Source organism: Trachypithecus francoisi, unplaced genomic scaffold, assembly GCF_009764315.1.
Source record: "Trachypithecus francoisi isolate TF-2019V2 unplaced genomic scaffold, Tfra_2.0 Lachesis_group3, whole genome shotgun sequence".
In the NCBI taxonomy this organism is placed as follows: Eukaryota; Metazoa; Chordata; class Mammalia; order Primates; family Cercopithecidae; genus Trachypithecus; species Trachypithecus francoisi.
In genome coordinates this window covers 13446151-13471789 of record NW_022681468.1, presented here as the reverse complement: position 1 = coordinate 13471789, position 25639 = coordinate 13446151, and the positions used below count along the sequence as shown (strand labels likewise).

At 38.6% G+C, this 25639-nt stretch overlaps 1 protein-coding gene and 1 pseudogene across 2 annotated transcripts in view; one reads left to right on the top strand and one right to left on the bottom strand.

Annotated features, from left to right (window-relative positions):
- Positions 1–523: 523 nt before the first annotated feature.
- The window catches only part of UNC79 (unc-79 homolog, NALCN channel complex subunit), a 287744-nt gene continuing 262628 nt past the window's right edge, over positions 524–25639 (top strand). For both annotated transcript variants that reach the window (XM_033191506.1, XM_033191504.1), the window contains exon 1: positions 524–637. In XM_033191506.1, the coding sequence (XP_033047397.1) occupies positions 616–637 (22 nt within the window). In that variant the 5' untranslated portion in view covers positions 524–615. The remainder of the gene's footprint in view (positions 638–25639) is intronic.
- LOC117071702 lies at positions 6991–7091 on the bottom strand (annotated as a pseudogene).

Sequence of the window (25639 nt, the reverse complement as noted above, 5' to 3'; positions counted from 1 at the left end):
GCCCTCCGGCCCCGGCGCTCCAGCCCGCCCCGGATCCGCCTCCCTCTCCTTCCTCCTGGAGGTTGAGACGAAGCGTGGGACGCGCCTGGGTCCCTCTCCGGTCACCCCGCTGAGGTTCCGGGGGCTGCTCCGGGAGCAGGATTTACAGGCCCGGAGAACGCCAATGGGAGATCCAAATGGTCGGGGACTCCGGCGCTTTAAGAGGCTTTTCTCTGGGAAACACCCGTCCCCTCCGTGCGCCTTATGAATGGAAATACTCCTCCCCCGGTCGAGCCCATTTTCCCATTTCACCAGGAGCCGCAGCCTGCTCTCTCCTTTCGGTCTCCCCGCCCACATCAACGCGGGCAGCTCCAGGAGGGGACGGACAGGAAGCCTTTGGCCGCCTATTAAATCCCACCCATTTCTCCGGGGGCGATTTCCTAACCTTCCGGGACCGAATTCTGCAATTTGATGTGCGTTTTGTCCGAATGGTAGCGACACGGGCCTAAGGGAGGGGGAAAGCGAGGGGGTGGGGGGTGGGGGGTATGCACTCTTTTCCTCGCAACATCGCTGGCGGAGCGAGGGAGCTCACACGACACAGATTTTGGGGCAAAGCCTTTCCATCTGGACAGCACCATGTCCACCAAAGCGGAGCAGTGTAAGTAGCAGCCGGCCCGGCATTCCGGCCCGGCCTCGGCTGGGAGCTATTGCAGCTGCGGCGTTTGCGGCTGCTGGGAGACCTTGGCATTGTGCTGGTGCGGGGGTGGGGGCTGAGGTTGGGGCGGGTGGGGGGTGGCGGGGAGAGAAGATGGGGGAGGGTGGACGTTAATGGCAGCGCGGCGCTGTCCCCGGTGCTGAAAAATAATGCGGTCTTCCTCGGGCTCCAGTTGGGGTTTCGCAAGACTAAGAGACCCTGCGAAATGAAATTAAAATGGGGTCATTCTCGGGAAAAAGAGGCCTCGTATCTTTCACATAAACATTTCAGTATCTCTTGTTGGAGTGGGGGAAGGGGGGCAGCGGCAAATCAGGGGCGGGGAACTGTCAGTTGCAACCAAAGCCTGCCTGGCCTTCTGAGCATGCCCAGTTCTTGGTGCTGGAGCCATAGGGGAGTTTGAGTCTGCAGTTTCCACTTCGGGTGGAAGAGGCAAGAGGGTGGGGGGAGGGGGGGGAGCAGGGAGCCAGGCAGAATTCTGGATTCAGTAAGAGGAAAATTAACTCACTAATGCCAACACCAATGCCAAAACCAACCACAACCTTGCAGTGCTTACAAGAAAGTGAAAGGAGCTTTGGGAAAATGACCTAATTGATCTAATTATTGTTCCAACGAGCAGGCTTCCTTTGTAGGGCAGCCCACACAAACTATAGCACATAGCACCGGAGGATTTTGATTGTCCCAGTAATGACTGACTGTGTGCGTGGTTGGAAGCAACCTGCTAACTCCTTGTGGATGGAGTAAGTTTCTAAGATGGTCCCCATAGTCTGTCTTATTGCGGTGCGCACTAGTAGGCCTTCGGTGTGTGCTTGGTAGGTTGATCAATGTGAAGGCTTTTTTTGAGTGCACTTGAGGGCTTGAGGGATTCAGGAGCTTAAACTTCAGATTGTAAATAAAATATGTTTTTATTAAGCAATTAGTTTGAATTTTTAACAATATACCAGAACTTATTCACCTAGATGACTCCTTTCTTCCAAAGCAGTCAGTACACATTATATGAATAATGCTGTCACTACTTAAAAGTCTTTGTAATTCTTCTTTGGAATGGCTATTTAAGTCATTTTTTTGAGACACACAAAACAGTAGTCTCATTATTTGAGGACAATATTTTATATATGATAAAATGCAGTATGTCATTTATTCACCAGATAAATTGAATAAACTGAAGGCTCATAGAATTCTCAGATTGATGGTTCATTAGAAATTGTGCATGTCCACCTACCATCCAGTGCTTGTACTTCTTTATGTTTTTTGGAATCTGGAAGATCTGAGTTTGAATCTTAGTTTTGCTACTGTTTGACCTTGGGCAAGATAATTGACCTCTCTGAACTTTATTTCCTCATCTGTAAACCTGGGCTAATCATGCTGATGGGGTTGTTGTGGGGAATGAGGGAATACATATAAAAGGCTTAGTAGTGAGCCTAGCACATAGAATGTACTCAATAAATGATGGCTATAATAATGACAACCATTGCCCACTTTTAAATAGTCCATCTCCTCTAAATAGTTAGGGAGCTCTCTTGTGATTTTTTTGCATGTTTCCGAAAGTTAAATCTACACTCAAAATTAAGTTTTGCTTTTACAGAGGTTTTTGAAAAAAATTGGGTGCATTCTGTTTTGAGGAATAGTAACATAGTTTGAGTCCATGTAGAACTTCCCACTTGAGAATATCACATCCTGATATTATAATAAAGTCAAATGGTTTTATTATAGTATGGTTTTTAAAGGAAAAAACACCACCTGTCATTTGATTGTGTAGTTACATATTACGTAAGTAATTTCAGGCTAAAGCCAGTGAGTATTACTGTCCTCTTCCTGTGTTTTCCTTGTTATATTTTGAAATGGACTGGATGCTTTGTCCTGTCTCTTTCCTGGGCAATGAATAAAATCTAGGTATAGACTTGATTGTGTAGTGCAATTAATGGATTAAGTAGCTATTTTAGACGTGTTTGTGAAACAGATTTTTTTTCCATCTGTAGAGGATGAAAAGGACACCATATCTGGAGCTAGAACATGTGCACTTGAGTTTTGTATGTCCTTCTGATTAATTGTGAGACACTGGGCAATTAACTTAATAGTTTTGTGCCTCAGAGTTTCCATCTTTAAAGTAAGGAATTGTAGTAGGAGCTATTTTTGCTTTAGTCTTAAGGATTTTGTAGGGCAAAGGAGGTAAATGGGAGTAGGATGCGGAAAGGATAAGGATGCCATGGATGTTTTTAGGTATCTGTATTTAGAATGAAGGTAATTTAGGAATCTTTTTTCTTTTTCTGTAAATATGCACTAACACAAGTGGATTGGCATTTTAGTGTACGTTATGTAACTGAAAAAAATAAAAACATAATAGGCTGCATAGTTGATGTTCATGAAGGACAAATACTTTTTATAAAAAGAATGGCAGCATTTTATCCTCGGACTCGGTAGAAGTTTAGCTAGGTGTAAGCAGCAAGAGAAGGAAAGGTCAGGGTATTTTTTTTTTCTTCTACTGAGTGTGAAGACTACTGGATAAGGAGAGAATGGGAGAGCTCGTTTCTCCTCTGCATTCAGGAGTGTGCACACTACCACTTTCCTAAGGACTGAGGAGGGAGAATTAGGCTTAATATAATGTCAAAATATTATTTCTGTTACTCTTGTTCTTGGAGCTTCTTGATGCAGATAAAGGTTTCACTGGTTTGACAAGCAGACATAGTTTTGTTGGACCAGCAAGAGAAAGCACTTGTATTTCAACCCATACTTGCATTTCAACCCAAACTTGCATTTCAACCCAAACCAGATTACTTGATTTACCTTTGAAATGTAATGTATCACAGAGATATGAAAAATGATTTCTATTTTATGTAGTGGCATTTTCTTTTATGAGATAAGTAATAGTGATGAAAGAGAAGCTAGTGGCTCATGCCTGTAATCCCAGCACTTTGGGAGGCCAAGGCAGGTGGATCACCTGAGGTCAGGAGTTCGAGACCAGTCTGACCAACATGGAGAAACCTCATCTGTACTAAAAATACAAAATTAGCTGGGCGTGATGGCACATGTCTGTAATCCCACCTACCTGTGAGGCTGAGGCAGGAGAATCGCTTGAACTCGGGAGGTGGAGGTTGTGGTGAGTAGAGATCCTGCTATTGCACTCCAGCCTGGGCTACCAGAGTGAAACTCCATCTAAAAAGAAAAAAGAAGAAGAAGAAGAAGCTAGTTTTAGCAAAGATATAGTTTGAAGCCTTTAAAAAAAATATTCAATCTGTTTCCTGTGCTATCTGCAGAGTCTCAAAACAGGAGGTGAAAGCTTCCTGGCACTTTCTCAGGTGATTGCAGAAGAGTTAATTTTTTTTTCTCCAAATGCTTCTTTTTCTTACAAAGTTCACTGTAGTGAAAATGTTTGCATAGCTGATACAGAATTTGGAATGATAAAAATGAAATGTGTTTGGAATTCTAAAGAGGAGTCCCACTCCCTCCACCCCAAACTGTTTTTGTCTTCTAAGAATCAAAATTGACCAATCAGTAATACCTTGGGTGTGCTCTTTCAAAAGAAGCTCTGCTTTTGATACCAGCAGACATTCAGAGTTGGGGTTCTGGAATCAGACTGCTGCCTGGGTTTGAATCCTGGCTTCGCTCCCTGTAAACTCTGTGACCTTGGACAAGTTAATATCTCTAAGCCCTGACTATATCCTCTACCAAATGGGGATAGTTATAGTTGTGAAGATTAAATGAGGTGATTCATGAACAGTGCTTAGCAGAGAATCCTGGCACATAATAAGGACTTAATAAATGTAAGCAATTATCATCATCATCATCATCATCAAATATAAAACCTTATGCTTGCTGCCAAAATGGAGATAATTGTGAAGTTTGGATCTAGCCTCCCAGTAACCAAAAATATTTTTGATTATATCAGAGAGAAACAATTTTAAGAGTGTAGCTTTTTAGCACTATGACTTGAAGTTGAACTTGCCCCTCTCCCACGTATATGTAAAGGCCATGCTTGGAGAACTCAGTAGTTTTCCTTATTTTTTGCACATTATATGATAACATCACTGAAATAGAAAACTACTTCTCCTTTCAATAGCATTACAATTGCAGTCATTTAGAAATCTTTGCACAATAATATCACAAACTTCTCATAGAGGAAACTCTATTACAGTTTTATTCATATATGCAAAAATTAGAATGTGCCTATTATAACCATTTTTGTGGTTGCAAAAAGAACAATAGCTTTTAGCCGTTGTCTTACATGACTTCTTTGTATCATTTGACACTAGTTGCTGCATTCCTGATTTAAACTCTCCTTTTCTTCTTTCTTTTCTGGCTGTTCCCAGCCAGATTTTTTCTTAGGGCTGTCTTCTTCCTGCTTTTTAAAACTTAGCTTCACACAGGACTCTGCCATTAGTGCCCCCCCACCTCTTTTTAAAAATCCCACAGACTCTTGACCACATTCACTTGCATGGTATCATCTACGAGGATGCCTCCCACATACAATTTTCTAGTCCACAGATGTTTCTGGAACTACAGCCCTCTATCTCTACCCAAGCATCCTATACATACCACAAACCCAAATTCATCGTCCTTTGTTCCAAACTTGTGCTTCTTTTTAGATCAGTCATTTCAGTGAATGACACCACCTTGCTCATTTACCCGAGTCAAAAAATCGGAGTCTTCCTGAACTTTTTTCTCTCTGCCATGACTATTCAACACATTCCCAAGCCTTGTTGATTCTAGCTCATCAACAGTCTCTGCTTTACCTCTTTGATCCAGTTACAATGAACTATTTTTTCAGTTCCTCCAATGCATCATGTTGTTTTTGCCTGAAATGCTTTCTTCCCCACCATCGTCTTGGCCTGTCTAATGCCTACTTATTGCTCAATACTTAGCTTTGAAACCCTGCCTGATTGCCACTTTCTCCCTGTATGCCCTATTTGTGTGCTCACACTATATTTCAATTAGTTTTCTTGTTGGTTGCCGTAATTTACTTTGTGTGTAGATTGTATTATGTTCCTCTCTGTGTTTCCAGTGTGCAATCCCTTGTCCACTGCATAGTGTTTGCACAAAAATCATTTCTTGAAAAAGTAAAAATGACTGAGGGTGGATGAAATGTCTTTTATAAGGAAGGATTACATAACCAAGTGTTTGGATATCATTAATTTAAAGATTTTACATTTTTGTTAATATGAAGTTCTGCATTCTATGCAATGTGAAAATTGCACAAAATGCCTGCTTTTCAAATGGATTTACAGATAAATAAAATTACAGTTGTCAAAAGTACTTAAAATATATTTGCTAAATCAAATGTTACAGTATTTATATAACAAGTTACATGTTTCTTGAACATTCATTGTGGTTTTGGTTCTGTCCGATTAGCTAAATTTTCCTTTTACTGTATTCAAAATAATAATTATGATTCTTAAAGTGGTAGGCAGTTGTAGCACACAGCCAGCTGGTTTTTTGTTTTTTAAGATAAAGTGGCTATCTATCTAAAGTCAGGGCCTCTTCAGACTGTAGTTTTACTTGGATCCTGTTCAAGTTTTATGTATTGATTACTCAACTGATAAATAAGCTTTAAGTTGGGATTCTTGTTTTGCAGTATTATTATGTTGGAAATTCATATGCATTTGTTTCTTACATTTTGAAAAGATATGGATAGCTCTGCATAAATGAACATATATATTGGCTTAGAAATGAAATATTTTCGGTATCAAAAAGTACATTAAGCAAAAAATATATTCTTATCAATACTCTTGTTTTCTGTAATATGAAAAGCTCAACAATTTCATTTAGAACTTTTAGCTTCTTTCAGTCCATTTATTCTATTTGTGTCTTGTTTTTCTCTCCTTCTGGACTTTTCAAGACCAATGTTACCAACAGCATACAGCCTATCATGTGAGTCTCATTTGATATTTGATGTGGAATTAAAACTGGAGTAGTGTTCAGCATTTCAGGGTATCTTTCATTTTCATTGGTCTCAGGGTCTTGGTCTTCCAACAGAATTATACATGCACAAATGCACATGTATATACGTAGACATTTATGTATATGTAATTTTATTTTAAGAATAAATGAGCATGCCTCAGAAGTAGAAATAGATAATAACTCATAAACAGTTTAGTATGTCAGGATTATATGTGCTTGAATCTTAAGCTCTCCAGGAAAGAGAGTTTAGATATTTATTGCTTGTGCCTATTATGTACTAGGTACTTTGGTATATATTAGCTTAATTCATTTTCATAACAGCTTTGAGAGATGTGTTATTATACCTTAGTTTTATTTCTTCGATGTTCCTCAAGTACCTTAATTCCTATTTCTTCTTTTTATTTTTTTATACAGAATTTTTCACAGATTTGTTTGTCATCCTTGTGCAGGGGTCATGCCAGTCTTTTGCATATCATTCTAATATTTTCAGTGAACACTTACTGTTTATTCATCCTGATTACGGGACTTATCATCTCTCTATTATAACAGCCTATTAATTTACCTCCCTGTGTCTGCTTTTGTCACCATCAAGTCTATCCTCATGTAGCTGCCTGAATGATCTATCTAAAATACGGAGACAATCATGTCCTTCTTCTCTTTAAAACTCTTCAGTATCTTCCCACCACCTTTGACCCATATTAGAGCTCCACCTCTTTGGGAATAGAGTGAGTTCTTCCTAGATATTAAAATGTATGTAGAGTAGTTGCTCAAAATGTTTAAAGATAACATGACTATTCCAGATTCTTTTTACATCATCATTTAAAAATTCATTCTGGGTCCTCTTTAGGTCCTCCTTAAAAGGTGACACTGGCTGGGTGTGGTGGCTCATGCCTGTAATCCCAGCCCTTGGGGAGGCTGAGGCAGGCAGGTCACTTAAGCCCGGGAATTGGAGACCAACCTGGGGAACATCACGAAACCCTGTCTCTACAAAAGAATTCAAAAAAAATAGCTGGGTGTGGTGGCACGTGCCTGTGGTCCCAACTACTTGGGAGGCATAGGTGGCAGAATCACCTGAGCCCAGGAAGTCGAGGCTGCAGTGAGCTGCGATTGCACCACTGCATCCTAGCCTGGACAACAGAGTAAAACCTGTCTGAAAAAAAAAAAAAAAAAAGTTCACACTTGTAAAAGGACTGAGTGTCTCATATGTTCATATGTCCCTCACTAATGCAGAGTATGGGAATCTATATTTCAAACTACAAATATTCCCTTAGCTCTTTTTTTTTTTTTTTTTTTTTTTGAGACGGAGTCTCGCTCTGTCGCCCAAGCTGGAGTGCAGTGGCCGGATCTCAGCTCACTGCAATCTCCGCCTCCCGGGTTCACACCATTCTCCTGCCTCAGCCTCCTGAGTAGCTGGGACTACAGGCGCCCGCCACCACGCCCGGCTAGTTTTTTGTACTTTTTAGTAGAGACGGGGTTTCACCGTGTTAGCCAGGATGGTCTCGATCTCCTGACCTTGTGATCCGCCCGCCTCGGCCTCCCAAAGTGCTGAGATTACAGGCTTGAGCCACCGCGCCCGGCCTCCCTTAGCTCTTTGTATAATAATATCAAGCTACTGGCTTGCTAAAACTGCAAGATCTTTTCTATAGGGATAACTGCTAAGCCTGTTTTCCTTCATCCTCTATCTGTGCAGCTGAAAGTCTTAAGGCTTTGTTTAATGCTGTATTAGTTTCCTAGAGGTGCTGTAACAAATTAGCACAGACTAAGTGGTGTAAAACAATAGAAGATTATTCTCTTACAGTTCTGGAAGCCAGAAGTCTGAAATCAAAGTGTTGGCAGGGCTGTGCTCTCTCTGCAGGCTCTAGAGAAGAATCTCCCTTCCTTGTCTCCCACTTTCTGGGGGTTTCTGGCAATCTTTGGCATTCCTTGGTTGTAGCAGCATCATGCCAATCTCTGCCTCCATCTTTACACAGCCTGTGTCTCTGTATCCAAAGTTCTCTCTCCTTCCTCTTGTAAACACACGACATTTGATTTAGAGCCTACCTTAATCCAGTATGACCTTATCTTAACTTGATTATATCTGCAAAGACCCTATTTCCAAATGAGGTCACAGTCACAGTACCAGGATTAAGACCTGAACATATCTTTTGAGGGATACAATTGAAACCACTACAAATCTTATTACATTTTGTCTTATTAATGTTATTTCATTGTTATGTCTGATTCTATAATCCAACATATTAGCCATTCTTCCATTGGTTTTGTATCAATTACCAAAACAATATGCATTCCTATATGAAGTATCCAAAATAAAAATGTTGACAAAAAGAAAGAAGCACAAAAGCCCTCTGAGTGTCATGCCATTAAATATGTTTTCTCAAGTCAGCTTTAAGCCACTAATCAATATATTTTAAATATGACAGTTTCGCTAGGTATAAATCTATCCTATCATGGTACCACTCAATCTATATATTTCATCAACTTGTCTATTCACTCAATAAATATTTATTGGGTGTCTACAATGTATCAGCCACTGTGCTAGGCTCTAAAGGAGCTTACAGTTGACTCTGCAAGTGCATCCTACTTTGCTGAGATGTACATACTCTCTACAACTTTTCTTTGATGCCCTGTCTAGATTCCTAAAAAAATAGGAAGTTGAAATGAACTTGGCATGACTTATTCATAGGGAGCCAACAATTGCTCCTGTGATCATTATTACTCTTTATTTTCACTGGAGACTAAAATTTTTGTGGAGAATTTTCTAAGAATCTCCAGTCTCCACTGTTCTTAAAAATAATGTTTTAAGCAAGTTTCACTGGCTTTTTCATTCTTTTTTTTTTTTTCATATAACCGTCATTGCGTTAGATCTTTTTCATTCTTCCAAAATAATTTTATAAACAAGTTGAATAACTCCAGGAAAAAGCCTGATAGTATTTTTGTGAGTATCACATTACTTTTATAGAATAACTTACTTTAGGGAGAATTGACATCTTTCTGATAGTGAATCTTACTCTTTCTAAGAACATGATATGTCTTTCCATTTGTTCAAGTCTGTGCCTTTCTTGGGGTGTTTTTTTCTCATATAGATTTTGGAATTTCTTATAGAGCTCTTGCTTAGTATTTTCTTTCATCTTTTTTTGCCATCATAATTGAGATATATCATTTCTTCTATTTTAAAATTTTGAATACATGAAGGCTATTGAGTTTTTGTATGCTGACTTTATAACTTTATTTTACTAAATTATTTTCTTTTTGTAGTCATTTTTCCATCTTTTTTTTGGGTTTTCAAGATATACAATTATATGCTCTGCAAATAGAAAATAGTTTTGTCCTTTCTTTTCTACTCAATTTTTATAGCTGTAATTGCTTTCTTGTTTTCTAATTGCATTGGTGAGTATCTGTGATACAGTGTGAAATATAGCAAAGAGAGTGGGTATTCTTGGCTTGTGTTTTACTTTAGTAGGAAAACCTCTTGTATTTCTCTTTTAAGTAAAATATTCTTTTGGGCTGAGGTAAATATACTAGGCAGTATCTATCAATTCTTATTTTGTTGTTTCTTTTTTAACCAAAATGGGTGTTGAGTCAAGTTTATTTTCTGCATCTGTGGAGACCATATTGCTTCCTCTCTTAACTTTATTAATATGCTGGGTTGAATTTCATCATATTTTAAGAATCTTTGCATTGATATTAATAAGTTAGATTGGTTCATAGGTGTTTTTCTGGGGGGTAGAGTGGGAAGTAATTTTAGTCAGGACCTGGAAACAGTGTGATACTCACTACATAAAGTGAGCCTGGAAATTTTGCTTCCCTTTCTATACTTTGGAATAATATAATAGCATTGGTGTTATTTGATCCTTAAAAGTTTTTTAGCGTTCCCCTGTAAAACCATCTGGCCTGTGCTTTTTTTGTAGTGGAACTCTTTAACTTCCTTCTCTATTTGTTCTATGACACTTGTTCTATTTAGACTTTCTGTTTCTACTGGGGTCAATTTTGGTAAGTTTTATTTCTTTAAAAACTTATTCATTTCATATATGTTTTCAAATTTGTTTGCATAGAATTATGCAAATGACTATTTTAGAAATTTTAAAAATTCCTCTGTTTTGATGTTTATGTTCTGCTTGTCATTTCTTTTTTTTTTTTTTTTTTTTTTTTTTTATTATACTTTAAGTTCTAGGGTACATGTGCATGACGTTTATATCATGTATAACTCCCCAATGCAATCCCTCCCTCCTCCCCCCTCCCCATGATAGGCCCCAGTGTGTGATGTTCCCCTTCCCGAGTCAAGTGATCTCATTGTTCAGTTCCCACCTATGAGTGAGAACATGCGGTGTTTGGTTTTCTCTTCTTGTGATAGTTTGCTAAGAATGATGGATTCCAGCTGCATCCATGTCCCTACAAAGGACGCAAACTCATCCTTTTTTATGGCTGCATAGTATTCCATGGTGTATATGTGCCACATTTTCTTAATCCAGTCTGTCACAGATGGACATTTGGGTTGATTCCAAGTCTTTGCTATTGTGAATAGTGCCGCAATAAACATACGTGTGCATGTGTCTTTGTAGTAGAGTAATTTATAATCCTTTGGGTATATACCCAGTAGTGGGATGGCTGGGTCATATGGTACATCTAGTTCTAGATCCTTGAGGAATCGCCATACTGTTTTCCATAATGGTTGAACTAGTTTACAATCCCACCAACAGTGTAAAAGTGTTCCTATTTCTCCACATCCTCTCCAACACCTGTTGTTTCCTGACTTCTTAATGATTGCCATTCTAACTGGTGTGAGATGGTATCTCATTGTGGTTTTGATTTGCATTTCTCTGATGGCGAGTGATGATGAGCATTTTTTCATGTGTCTGTTGGCTGTATGGATGTCTTCTTTTGAGAAATGTCTGTTCATATCCTTTGCCCACTTTGTGATGGGGTTGTTTGTTTTTTTCTTGTATATTGTTTGAGTTCTTTGTAGATTCTGGATATTAGCCCTTTGTCAGATGAGTAGGTTGCAAAAATTTTCTCCCATTCTGTAGGTTGCCTGTTCACTCTGATGGTAGTTTCTTTTGCTGTACAAAAGCTCTTTAGTTTAATTAGATCCCATGTGTCAATTTTTGCTTTTGCTGCCGTTGCTTTTGGTGTTTTAGACATGAAGTCCTTGCCCATGCCTATGTCCTGAATGGTACTACCTAGATTTTCTTCTAGGGTTTTTATGGTATTAGGTCTAACATTTAAGTCTCTGATCCATCTTGAATTAATTTTCGTATAAGGGGTAAGGAAAGGATCCAGTTTCAGCTTTCTACTTATGGCTAGCCATTTTCCCAGCACCATTATTAAATAGGAATCCTTTCCCCATTTCTTGTTTTTGTCAGGTTTGTCAAAGATCAGATGGCTGTAGATGTGTGGTATTATTCTGAGGACTCTGTTCTGTCCATTGGTCTATATCTCTGTTGTGGTACCAGTACCATGCTGTTTTGGTTACTGTAGCCTTGTAGTATAGTTTGAAGTCAGGTAGCATGACGCCTCCAGCTTTGTCCTTTTGACTTAGGATTGTCTTGGCAATGCGGGCTCTTTTTGGTTCCATATGAACTTTAAAGCCGTTTTTTCCAATTCTGTGAAGAAACTCATTGGTAGCTTGATGGGGATGGCATTGAATCTATAAATAACCTTGGGCAGTATGGCCATTTTCACGATATTGATTCTTCCTATCCATGAGCATGGTATGTTCTTCCATTTGTTTGTGTCCTCTTTGATTTCACTGAGCATGGTTTGTAGTTCTCCTTGAAGAGGTCCTTTACATCCCTTGTAAGCTGGATTCCTAGGTATTTTATTCTCTTTGAAGCAATTGTGAATGGAAGTTCATTCCTGATTTGGCTCTCTGCTTGTCTGTTACTGGTGTATAAGAATGCTTGTGATTTTTGCACATTAATTTTGTATCCTGAGACTTTGCTGAAGTTGCTTATCAGCTTAAGGAGATTTTGGGCTGAGACAATGGGGTTTTCTAAATATACAATCATGTCATCTGCAAACAGGGACAGTTTGACTTCTTCTTTTCCTAACTGGATACCCTTGATTTCTTTCTCTTGCCTGATTGCCCTAGCCAGAACTTCCAACACGATGTTGAATAGGAGTGGTGAGAGAGGGCATCCCTGTCTTGTGCCAGTTTTCAAAGGGAATGTTTCCAGTTTTTGCCATTCAGTATGATATTAGCTGTGGGTTTGTCATAAATAGCTCTTATTATTTTGAGGTACGTTCCATCAATACCGAATTTATTGAGCGTTTTTAGCATAAAGGGCTGTTGAATTTTGTCAAAAGCCTTTTCTGCATCTATTGAGATAATCATGTGGTTCTTGTCTTTGGTTCTGTTTATATGCTGGATTACGTTTATTGATTTGCGAATGTTGAACCAGCCTTGCATCCCAGGGATGAAGCCCACTTGATCATGGTGGATAAGCTTTTTGATGTGCTGCTGAATCCGGTTTGCCAGTATTTTATTGAGAATTTTTGCATCGATGTTCATCAGGGATATTGGTCTAAAATTCTCTTTTTTTGTTGTGTCTCTGCCAGGCTTTGGTATCAGGATGATGTTGGCCTCATAAAAAGAGTTGGGAGGATTCCTCTTTTTCTATTGATTGAAATAGTTTCAGAAGGAATGGTACCAGCTCCTCCTTGTACCTCTGGTAGAATTCAGCTGTGAATCCATCTGGTCCTGGATTTTTTGGTGGGTAGGCTATTAATTGTTGCCTCAATTTCAGAGCCTGCTATTGGTCTATTCAGGGATTCAACTTCTTCTGGTTTAGTCTTGGGAGAGTGTAAGTGTCCAGGAAATTATCCATTTCTTCTAGATTTTCTAGTTGATTTGCGTAGAGGCATTTATAGTATTCTCTGATGGTTGTTTGTATTTCTGTGGGGTCGGTGGTGATATCCCCTTTATCATTTTTTATTGCGACTATTTGATTCCTCTCTCTTTTCTTCTTTATTAGTCTTGCTAGCGGTCTGTCAATTTTGTTGATCTTTTCAAAAAACCAACTCCTGGATTCATTGATTTTTTGGAGGGTTTTTTGTGTCTCTATCTCCTTCAGTTCTGCTCTGATCTTAGTTATTTCTTGCCTTCTGCTAGCTTTTGAATGTGTTTGCTCTTGCCTCTCTAGTTCTTTTAATTGTGATGTTAGAGTGTCCATTTTAGATCTCTCCTGCTTTCTCTTGTGGGCATTTAGTGCTATAAATTTCCCTCTACACACTGCTTTAAATGTGTCCCAGAGATTCTGGTATGTTGTATCTTTGTTCTCATTGGTTTCGAAGAACATCTTTATTTCTGCTTTCATTTCGTTATGTACCCAGTAGTCATTCAGGAGCAGGTTGTTCAGTTTCCATGTAGTTGAGCGGTTTTGATTGAGTTCTTAGTCCTGAGTTCTAGTTTGATTGCACTGTGGTCTGAGAGACAGTTTGTTATAATTTCTGTTCTTGTACATTTGCTGAGGAGTGCTTTACTTCGAATTATGTGGTCAATTTTGGAATAAGTGCGATGTGGTGCTGAGAAGAATGTATATTCTGTTGATTTGGGGTGGAGAGTTCTATAGATGTCTATTAGGTCCGCTTGGTGCAGAGATGAGTTCAATTCTGGATATCCTTGTTAACTTTCTGTCTCGTTGATCTGTCTAATATTGACAGTGGAGTGTTGAAGTCTCCCATTATTATTGTATGGGAGTCTAAGTCTCTTTGTAGGTCTCTAAGGACTTGCTTTATGAATCTGGGTGCTCCTGTATTGGGTGCATAGATATTTAGGAGAGTTAGCTCTTCCTGTTGAATTGATCCCTTTACCATTATGTAATGGCCTTCTTTGTCTCTTTTGATCTTTGATGGTTTAAAGTCTGTTTTATCAGAGACTAGGATTGCAACCCCTGCTTTTTTTTGTTCTCCATTTGCTTGGTAGATCTTCCTCCATCCCTTTATTTTGAGCCTATGTATGTCTCTGCATGTGAGATGGGTCTCCTGAATACAGCAGACTGATGGGTCTTGACTCTTTATCCAGTTTGCCAGTCTGTGTCTTTTAATTGGAGCATTTAGTCCATTGACATTTAAGGTTAATATTGTTATGTGTGAACTTGATCCTGTCATTATGATATTAACTGGTTATTTTGCTCGTTAGTTGATGCAATTTCTTCCTAGCCTCGATGTTCTTTACATTTTGGCATGTTTTTGCAATGGCTGGTACGGTTGTTCCTTTCCATGTTTAGGGCTTCCTTCAGGGTCTCTTGTAAGGCAGGCCTGGTGGTGACAAAATCTCTAAGCATTTGCTTATCTGTAAAGGATTTTATTTCTCCTTCACTGATGAAGCTTAGTTTGGCTGGATATGAAATTCTGGGTTGAAAATTCTTTTCTTTAAGAACGTTGAATATTGGCCCCCACTCTCTTCTGGCTTGTAGAGTTTCTGCCGAGAGGTCTGCTGTTATTCTGATGGGCTTCCCTTTGTGGGTAACCCGACCTTTCTCTCTGGCTGCCCTTAAGATTTTTTCCTTCATTTCAACTTTGGTGAATCTGGCAATTATGTGTCTTGGAGTTGCTCTTCTGGAGGAGTATCTTTGTGGAGTTCTCTGTATTTCCTGAATTTGGATGTTGGCCTGCCCTACTAGGTTGGGGAAGTTCTCCTGGATGATATCCTGAAGAGTGTTTCAACTTGGTTCCATTTTCCCCCTCATTTTCAGGCACCCCAATCAGACGTAGATTTGGTCTTTTTACATAATCCCATACTTCTTGCAGGCTTTGTTCATTTCTTTTTCTTCTTTTTTCTTTTGGTTTCTTTCTCGCTTCATTTCATTCATTTGATCCTCAATCGCTGATACTCTTTCTTCCAGTTGATCGAGTCGGTTACTGAAGCTTGTGCATTGTCACGTATTTCTCGTGTCATGGTTTTCATCTCTGTCATTTCGTTTATGATCTTCTCTGCATTAATTAGTCTAGCTGTCAATTCTTCCACTTTTTTTTCAAGATTTTTAGTTTCTTTGCGCTGGGTACGTAATTCCTCCTTTAGCTCTGAGAGGTTTGATGGACTGAAGCCTTCTTCTCTCATCTCGTCAAAGTCATTCTCTGACCAGCTTTGATCCGTTGCTGGCGATGGGCTGCGCTCCTTTGCAGGAGGAGATGCGCTCTTATTTTTTGAATTTCCAGTTTCTGCCCTGCTTCTTCCCCATCTTTGTGGTTTTATCTGTCTCTGGTCTTTGATGATGGTGACGTACTGATGGGGTTTTGGTATAGGTGTCCTTCCTGTTTGATAGTTTTCCTTCTGACAGTCAGAAGGACTGTCTGTTGGTCTGTTGGAGATTGCTTGAGGTCCACTCCAGACCCTGTTTGCCTGGGTGTCAGCAGCAGAGGTTGCCGAAGATAGAATATTGCTGAACAGCGAGTGTACCTGTCTGATTCTTTCTTTGGAAGTTTCCTCTCAGGGGTGACGCCACCCTGTGAGGTGTGGGGTGTCAGACTGCCCCTAGTGGGGGATGTCTCCCAGCTAGGCTACTCAGGGGTCAGGGACCCACCTGAGCAGGCAGTCTCTCCGTTCTCGGATCTCAACCTCCGCGTTAGGAGATCCACGGCTCTCCCCAAAGCTGTCAGACAGAGTCGTTCGCGTCTGCCACGGCCCCGCTCTTTCCCCTAATGGACTGCAGCTGTGCGCTGTCCGCAGAGGTAGAGTCTACAGAAACAGGCAGGCTTCCTTGAGCTGCTGTGAGCTCCACCCAGTTCGAGCTTCCCAGCGTCTTGTTTACCTACTTAAGCCTCAGCAATGGCGGGCGCCCCTCCCCCAGCCTCGTTGCTGCCTTGCGGATAGATCGCGGCAGACTGCTGTGTTAGCAGTGAGGGAGGCTCCGTGGGCGTGGGACCCTCCCGGCCAGGTATGGGATATATTCTCCTGGTGTGCCTGTTTCCTTAAAGCGCAGTATTGGGGTGGGAGTTATCCGATTTTCCAGGTGTTGTGTGTCTCAGTTCCCCTCGCTAGGAAAAGGGATTTCCTTCCCCTTGCGCTTCCAGGTGAGGCGATGCCTCGCCCTGCTTCAGCTCACGCTGGTCAGGCTGCAGCAGCTGACCAGCACCGATTGTCCGGCACTCCCTAGAGAGATGACCCCAGTACCTCAGTGTAAATGCAGAAATCACCGGTCTTCTGTGTCGCTCGCGCTGGGAGTTGAAAACTGGAGCTGTTCCTATTCGGCCATCTTGCTCCGCCCTCCTCTGCTTGTCATTTCTAATGCATACAGTCAGCCCTCTGTATCTGGGGGTTTTTACATCCATGGATTCAACCAACAGTAGATCAAAAATATTTGGGAAATAAAAACAGTAAAAATAGTGCAATAAAAAAATACAATAGAGTATGACAACTATTCCTGTAGCATTACTTTGTATTCAGTATTATAAACTAGAGATGATTGAAAGTATACAGAAGGATGTGCAAAGGTTATATGCAAATACTATATAATTTTATAAAAAGGACTTGAACATCCAAGGATTTTGGTACCTGCAGGAGGTTAGGGGTGGGGGTGGTCCAGGAACCAATCCCTGGTGTATACTGAGGGATGACTGTATTTAATGTTGTGTATTTGTGCTTTCTCCCCTGCCCCCTTTAAAAAGTTTGGTTAGTTAGTGGTTTGTCTATTTTGTTGATTTCTTTTTCAAGAAACTAGTTATTTTTATTTATTGATTGATTAATTCTAGTTTTTAGCATTTCTAAATTAATTTCAGTTTTTATTATTAATTTCTGATTATTTTTTCCTTGATTTCTTTGTTTTATTTTGGTATTCGTCTAGCTTTTTGAGTTGGCTGTTAATTTTTTTATTTTTATTTTTATTTGTATAGGCATTTCATGCAATGTATTTTTCTTTGACACTTCCTTTAGTTATAGCCTACAGATTCTGGTAATGTCAGGCTTTATTATAACTATTTTCAAGAAATTCTGCAATTGAATTTTGTATATTTGCCTTTGACCTAAGAGTGGTTTAAAAGTGTATACATTTCCATGTGGAAGGGCATTTTTGTTTTTCTGTTTTGTTGTTGATTTCTAATTGTATTGCCTTATTTACTATTTACATTACTATTTACATTATTTCTGTTCTTTAGCACATTGAGGTTTCTGCTGTGTCATAAGATTCAGTTAGTTTTTGTGACTACCACATATGTATTTAAAAATAAGTTGTAATCTCTATTATTATTGATACAATAATATGAGTTTGATGTATACTATATGAGATCTACCTTATTAATGTTGTCTAGGTCTTTTATAACTTTTATTAACTTTTAGTCCACTTGATCTTGGATTGTGAGAGGTATGCTAAAGTCTCCTATTATTAGTTTGTTTCTATCTATTTCCCCTTGTATATTCTGTTGGTTGCTGCTTAATCGAAGTTATTACTGTGTTACTGGGTGCATAAATACTAATAACTAATATCTTCATTGTGAATGGTAGCCTTAAACATTATAAAGGTTACTTCTTTATCTATTTTAATGCTTTTTGGTCTGAATTCCACCTTGTCAGATATTACAATTATGACCCCATTTTCCTTTTATTTGTGTTTGCCTGATATATCTTTCTCCATCCTTTTATTTTTAACTCTTTTGAGTCTCTTTGTCTTAGGTGTGTCTCTTGTATTCTGCATAGTGTTGGATTTTGCTTTGTTAGCCAATCTGAAAATCCTTTTCTTTTAATAGGTGAGTTAAGCCCATTTACATCTATTGATATGATTAATATGTTTGGCCTCAGTTCTATCATATTGTTTTATTTTTAGGTATTTTATATCTAAACTGTTTCATTATGCAATGGGTTTTATTTGCTCATCTTTTTCTATTGGTTAACTTTATACTAAGACTTCTACATAATACTGCTAGTCCACTCGTTTTTGGACTAACTAGTTCCCTACATTGAATAATATTGCAATTAGCTTGTAACCTCTTCTGTCTCCCCTCCTTCTGACCCGGTATCTGATATACAATAATGTCATTTTGTTTACAATTAATACCTATTAGAGAATCATATCCGTATACCCTCCATGCCCCCTGATTGATAATTGTATTATAGCTACTGTATTTTCTTTCTTTTTTAAAATTTTTTATTTGTTTGAGACGGAGTCTCGCTCTGTCGCCCAGGCTGGAGTGCGGTGGCGCGATCTCGGCTCACTGCAAGCTCCGCCTCCCGGGTTCACGCCATTCTCCTGCCTCAGCGTCCCAAGTAGCTGGGACTACAGGTGCCCGCCACCACACCTGGCTAATTTTTTGTATTTTTAGTAGAGACAGGGTTTCACCGTATTAGCCAGAATGGTCTCTATCTCCTGACCTCATGATCAGCCTGCCTCGGCCTCCCAAAGTGCTGGGATTACAGTCGGTGAGCCACCGCGCCCGGCCTATAGCTACTGTATTTTGTTTCTTATAATCGTGGTTTAGCTTTGTTTTACAGGTAAATTTATATTTAATACTCATCACTCATTCTTATACTGCTGTCTTTCAGTCTTTTTCGTTGTCCTAATCTCCATTTCTAATAGATCCTTTAGGAAGGACTTACAGAGTTTTGGCAAGTTTATAATAGTTTGAGTTTTGGCAAGTTTATAATAGTTTGCAACTTTGTACTTGGAGGTCAGCTTGGGTGGATATAAAATCTTTGACTTATATTTCGCCAACTTGAGTATTTTAAATTTGTCACCTCATTTTTTTTGGCATTAAGAATTGGTGAAAAGTGGCCGGGCGCGGTGGCTCAAGCCTGTAATCCCAGCACTTTGGGAGGCCGAGACGGGCGGATCACGAGGTCAGGAGATCGAGACCATCCTGGCTAACACGGTGAAACGCCGTCTCTACTAAATATACAAAAAATTAGCCGGGCGAGATGGCGGGCGCCTGTAGTCCCAGCTACTCGGGAGGCTGAGGTGAGAGAATGGCGTAAACCCGGGAGGCGGAGCTTGCAGTGAGCTGAGATCCGGCCACTGCACTCCAGCCTGGGCGACAGAGCGAGACTCCGTCTCAAAAAAAAAAAAAAAAAAAAAAAAAAAAAAAAAAAAAAAAGAATTGGTGAAAAGTCCAGTGACAATCTTGTTTTCTTAGTGGCTTAGTCTTTTTTTTTTTTAAATCTCCTTTTAAGTAGCCTTAACTACAATGTGATTCATTGTTGGGTCGTGCTGAAATGATTGCAGTATGTCCTTTCAATAATTTCAAGATTTTTTTTTTATTTTAGGAAATACGGTTTCTGAAGATATAGTTTTAATGCTTGTTTTGTTCCATTGTTTGGCATTGTCCCTTGCAATCCCTATCATACATGTGTTGGGTATTTTTTACATATCTTCTGTATGGATCATTTTCTATTGTATGCTTTAAAAATCTCTTCCTTTATTTATTTTAGATTTTTTCAGAATTACCCATATAATATACCTTTATTAGTCTACATGTGAACTAGCCTATTTGTGGTGATTCTGCATGTATATAGAACTATATATTTATTTAGCCCTTATTTTGAAATGTTAAATTTAAATAAAAAGTCAGTAACATTCAGTTGAATATTATCTTATTTTGCATAAATTCAGTTTATTCATTATAGTTAAGTACAAGCATTTGACTACTATCACCATGTCTTCTAATGTAGACATGCCCAAATACATACATAGTAAGGTACGTGTCATTTTGTCCTCTTTTTGTTTATGTGGAAATAGTGATAAATAATAAAATTCACCAATTTGCAAAGCACAGACTGATGAATTTTGCTAAGAATATACAGTCATGTAACCACTACCACCATAAAGATAAAGACCCATATCCTGGCCAGACATGGTGCCTTCTGTCTATAATCCCAGCATTTTGGGAGGCCAAGGTGAGCGGATCACTTTAAGTCAGGAGTTTGAGACCAGCCTGGCCAACATGGCAAAACCCTATCTCTAGTAAAAATACAAAAATTAGCCGGGCACAGTGGCGCATGCCTGTAATCCCAGCACTTTGGGAGGCTGAGGTGGGCAGATCACTTTAGGTAAGGAGTCTGAGATCAGCCTGGCCAACATGGCAAAACCCTGTCTCTACTGAAAATATAAAAATTAGCCGGGCGTGGTGGCGCACACCTGTAGTCCCAGCTACTCGGCAGGTTGAGGCAGGAGAATCGCTTGAGCCTAGGAAGCCGAGGTTGCAGGGAGCTGGGATCGTGCCACTGCACTCCAGCCTGGGCAACAGAATGGGACTCAGTCTCTAAATAAATAAATACCCTTATCTTTATCTTAGAAAGATTCCTTGTGTCCTTTGCTCTTGATCCCTTCCTTCAACTCCCTTTTCCAGGAAGACATTGCTGTCCTTTTTGTTATTAGTGTTGCCTTTTATAGAATTTCATGTAAATGGAATCATTCAGTGCATAGTCTTTTCTGACTTCTTTTTTTTTCTTCTCGAGACGGAGTCTTGCTCTGTCACCCAGGCTGGAGTGCAATGGCACAATCTCGGCTTGCTGCAACCTCTGCCCCTTGGGTTCAAGTGATTCTCCTGCCTCAGCCTCCCCAGTAGTTGGGATTACAGGTGCACACCACCATGCCTGGCTAATTTTTTGTATTTTTGGTAGAGACAGGGTTTCACCATGTTGGGCAGGCTGGTCTCGACTCCTGACCTCGTGATCCACCTGCCTCGGCCTCCCAAAGTGCTGGGATTACAGGCGTGAGCCACCACACCCGGCTTTCTGTCTGACTTCTTTTATTTAGCATAATGTTTTGGAGAGTCACTCATGTTGGGTTAATTAATATTTTGTTTTTATTGCTCTATATAGTCCATGGCATTTGTATATTACAATTTGTTTATCCATTCACCCGTTGATAGAAATTTGGGTTGTTTTCAGTTTTGGGCCATTATGAATATTTGCATACCTGGTTTCATGTGGACATATGTTTTTATTTCTCTAGGTTGAATACCTAGGAATGGAATTGCTTGATAATATGGTTGATGAATGTTTACCTTTATAAGGTGTTCCTATACTATTTTGCAAAGTAGCTGTAATATTTTATGTTCCCACCAGCAATGCAGGACAGAGTTTCAGTTGATCTGCATCTTCACCAACACTTGGTATTCAGTCTATTTAACTTTAATCTTTCTAGTTGGTGTGCAGTGGTATCTTGTGGTTTTAATGAGCATTTCTCTGAGGATTAGTGATGTTGAACCTTTTTTTTATGTGCCAGTTGACTATTTGTATATCTTCTTTTGGGAAATTTCTGTTCTAATCTTTGGTCTATTTTTATTGGATTTTTTGGGTCTTTTTATTGAGTTTTAAGAGTTCTTTATATATTCCGAATACAAGTTTGTTGCTTTGAAACATTTTGCTTCCAATCTGTGGTTTACCTTTGTGTTTTCTTAACAATGACTTTCGAGAAGCAAGACTTTTAAATTATACAACCCATTTTCAATTATTTTTTCTTTTATCATTTGCACTTTTGGTATCTTGTTTAAGGAATCTTTGCCTAAACCAATGTCACAAAAATTTTCTTCAGTATTTTCTTCTAGAAGTTTAATGGTTTTATCTCTAACATTTAGGTTTATAAACATTTTTGAGTTAATTTTTATGTATAATGTGAGGTAAAGTTTGAGGTTCATTACTTCCATGTACAATATCCAGTTGTATCTTATCTCTATTGGATTATCCTGGTACCTTTGTTGACAGTCAATCACTCATATATGTGTGGGTCTATCTCTGGACTCTATTTTGTTTTTTCAGTCTATTCTTATGTCAATGGCATATGATCTTTAGTACTATCAGTCTTCCAACTTTGTTCTTATTTTTCAAAATTATTTCAACTATTTTAAGTCCTTTACTTTCCATGTAAATTTTTAAATCAACTTGTAATTTGCTTCAAAGGAAGCTTATTTGGATTTTGGTCTATAGATCCATTTGGAGAGGATTACTTTCTTATCATTCCTTGGAATGACATATATCTAAACTTATTTATGTCTTGTTTAATTCTCTTTTGCAGTATTTGGTAGTTGTCACATCTTTTCATTAAATGTATTCCTAAGTATATTTGTGCGTGGATTTGTTTTTTCAAGTTTTATTTCCTAATTATTTGTTGTTAGTATAGATAAATACAATAGCTTTTTCATGTTGGTCTTATATCCTGTACCCCTGTGACACTCACATATTTGGTGAGTAGTTTAAAAAAAGAAAAAAATATATGTATAATTTAAGGTTTTCAGTATGCATTGTTATGCCATTTGTGAATAAAGATAATTTTACATCTGCCTTTCCAATCTGTATGCCTTTTATTTCTTTTTATTGCTGATTGCACTGGCTAGGACCTTCAGAACGATGCTAAATAAAAGCGATGTGAGTGAGTGTTCTTGTCTTGTTCTTGACGTTAGGTGGAAAGCTTTGAGCCTTTCAGAATGTTAGACCAAACTTGCATTCCTTTATTCCTGAATTAAACCATATTTGGTCATAATGTATTCTTCTAAAAATATTGTTGGATTCAGTTTTCTAATATTTAGTTAGGGAGTTTTGTATCTGTGTTTTCATGGGATACACTGGTCTGTAGTTTTCTTGTGATATCTTTGGTTTTGAAATCAGGATAAAATTGGCTTCATGAAATGAGTTGGGAAGTGTTTCCTTTTCTATATTTTCTAAAAGGTTTGTGTAGAATTGATAATGATTCCTTGATTTTTTGGTAAATTCACCATTGAAGCCATCAGAGCCTGGAGGTTCTTTTTTTTGTGGGAAGATTTCAAATTTTAAATAAAATTTCTTCAATTGATGAAGATTTCACAATTTTTGTTTGCTTTAAATTCTTCTTAAGTCAGTTATGGTTATTTGTGTCTTTTAAGGAATTTGTCCATTTTGTCTGTTTGACAGATGTGTCTAGTTGCCATTTACTAGTGTAAAGTTATTTATAATAATCCCTTACAATTCTTTTTGTATCTATAGAATTTATTGCTATGTTCCTCTTTTATTTCTGATATTGGCAATTTATGTCTCTTTTTTCTTGACCTGTTTAGTTAGAGGTTTATAAATTTTATTCATGAACCAACTTTTGGTTTCAATGATTTTCTCTATTGTTTCTCTGTTTTCTATTTTATTGATTTTTGTACATAATTATTTATATCATTTCCTTCTTTGGTTTGTTTGGGTTTTAATTTGCTCTTCTTTTTCTAGCTTCTGAAAGTGAAAACTATATTATTAATTTGAAGTCTTTCTTCTTTTCTAATGTAGGGACTTGAAAGCCGTGCATTTCTTCCTAAGTCCTGCATATTTAGGTGCATTCTACCAGTTTTGTATTTTCTTTTTTTTTTTTTTTTTGAGACGGAGTCTTGCTCTGTCACCCAGGCTGGAGTGCAGTGGCCAGATCTCAGCTCACTTCATGCTCTGCCTCCCGGGTTTATGCCCTTCTCCTGCCTCAGCCTCCCAAGTAGCTGGGACTACAGGCGCCCGCCACCTTGCCCGGCTAGTTTTTTGTATTTTTTAGTAGAGACGGGGTTTCACCGTGTTAGCCAGGATGGTCTTGATCTCCTGACCTCGTGATCCGCCCGTCTCGGCCTCCCAAAGTGCTGGGATTACAGGCTTGAGCCACCGCGCCCGGCCCAGTTTTGTATTTTCATTATTCAGTTCAAAATATTCTCTAATTTATCTTGCAGTTTTTTCCTTTGACCCAGAGTTTCTTTCTTTAGAAGTGTGTGTGGTTTTTTGGGGGGGATCGGGGTAGGGGGATGGAGTTTTGCTCTGTTGCCCACAGTCGAGTGCAGTGGCACGATCTCAGCTCACTGCAACCTCCACCTCCCAGGTTCAAGCGATTCTCTTGCCTCAGCCTCCCAAATAGCTGGGATTACAGACATGCGCCACCATGCTTGGCTAGTTTGCATTTTCGGCAGAGACGGGGATTCATCACGTTGGCCAGTCTGGTCTCAAACTCCTGACCTCAGATGATCTGCCTGCCTTGGCCTCCCAAAGTTCTGGGATTACAGGTGTGAGCCACCGTGCCTGGCCTAGAAGTGTGTTGTTTAATTTCCAAATATTTGGGATTTTCCTGGTTATCTTGTTTTTGATTTCTAACTTAATTCTATTTTTGTTAGAGAATATATTCTGTATGCTTTCAATCTTTTGACATTTATTAAGACTTGTTTTATGACCTCAAACATAGTCTATACTGGTAAACATTCTATGTGCCAATTGAAAACAAAATGTATTTTTAAATTGTTGGGTGATGTGTTGAAATCTTCTATGCATTGGCTAATTTTTGTCTAGTTTTTCTAATAGTTGCTGTTAAGGCATATTGCAGTCTTTAGATTATGGAATTCCTTTTCCCTTTAAATCTGTCATTTTTGCTTCATGTGTTTGGAAGCTGTGTTACTGGGTTCATACACTTTTATGATTGCTATGTTTTCCTGTTGAATATCTGTTTTATTTTTATGAAATGTCTTTTTAATTCTTGTTAATATATGTTGCTTTGAAATCTATTTTATCTGATATTAATATTGCTACTCCAGACTACCTTCACATACTGTTTATCTGGTTTATGTTTCCCATTCATTTCCTTTCACCCTTTAAAGTTTTCCTACTGTCTTTTTAAATATTCTTTTTTGCATTTTTAAAATACTGGTTGACTGAGCAATTATTATATACATCCTTAATTTTTCACAGTTAATAATGTACTACCTCATTTAAAATATAGAAATCTTGCAACTTTATAGGCCCATATCCCTCTTTGTTTTATACTTATTTTATGTAATACATCTACATATGTTATAAACCCCACAAGACAATGCTATAACTTTAATTTTAAAATTACATGGTTAATAAAGAAATTAACAGGAAAAAGAAAGTATAGTCTTTGGCATTTATCAAGATATTTACCATTTCTGGTACTCTTTGTTTTTTTTTTGAGGGCTCCAATTTCTATCTGAAATTTATTTTCTTTAGCCTGAAAAACTTTCCTTCACGTATTTTGTAGTGCAGCTCTACTTGTGACCAAATGTTTTAGATTTCTTTTGTCTGAAAAAGTCTTTATTTTGCTTTTATATTCTTGAATAATATTTTTGCTGAATACAGGATTTTGCTTCGACATTTTCCTTTGAGTACTTTAAAAATGTTATTCCCTC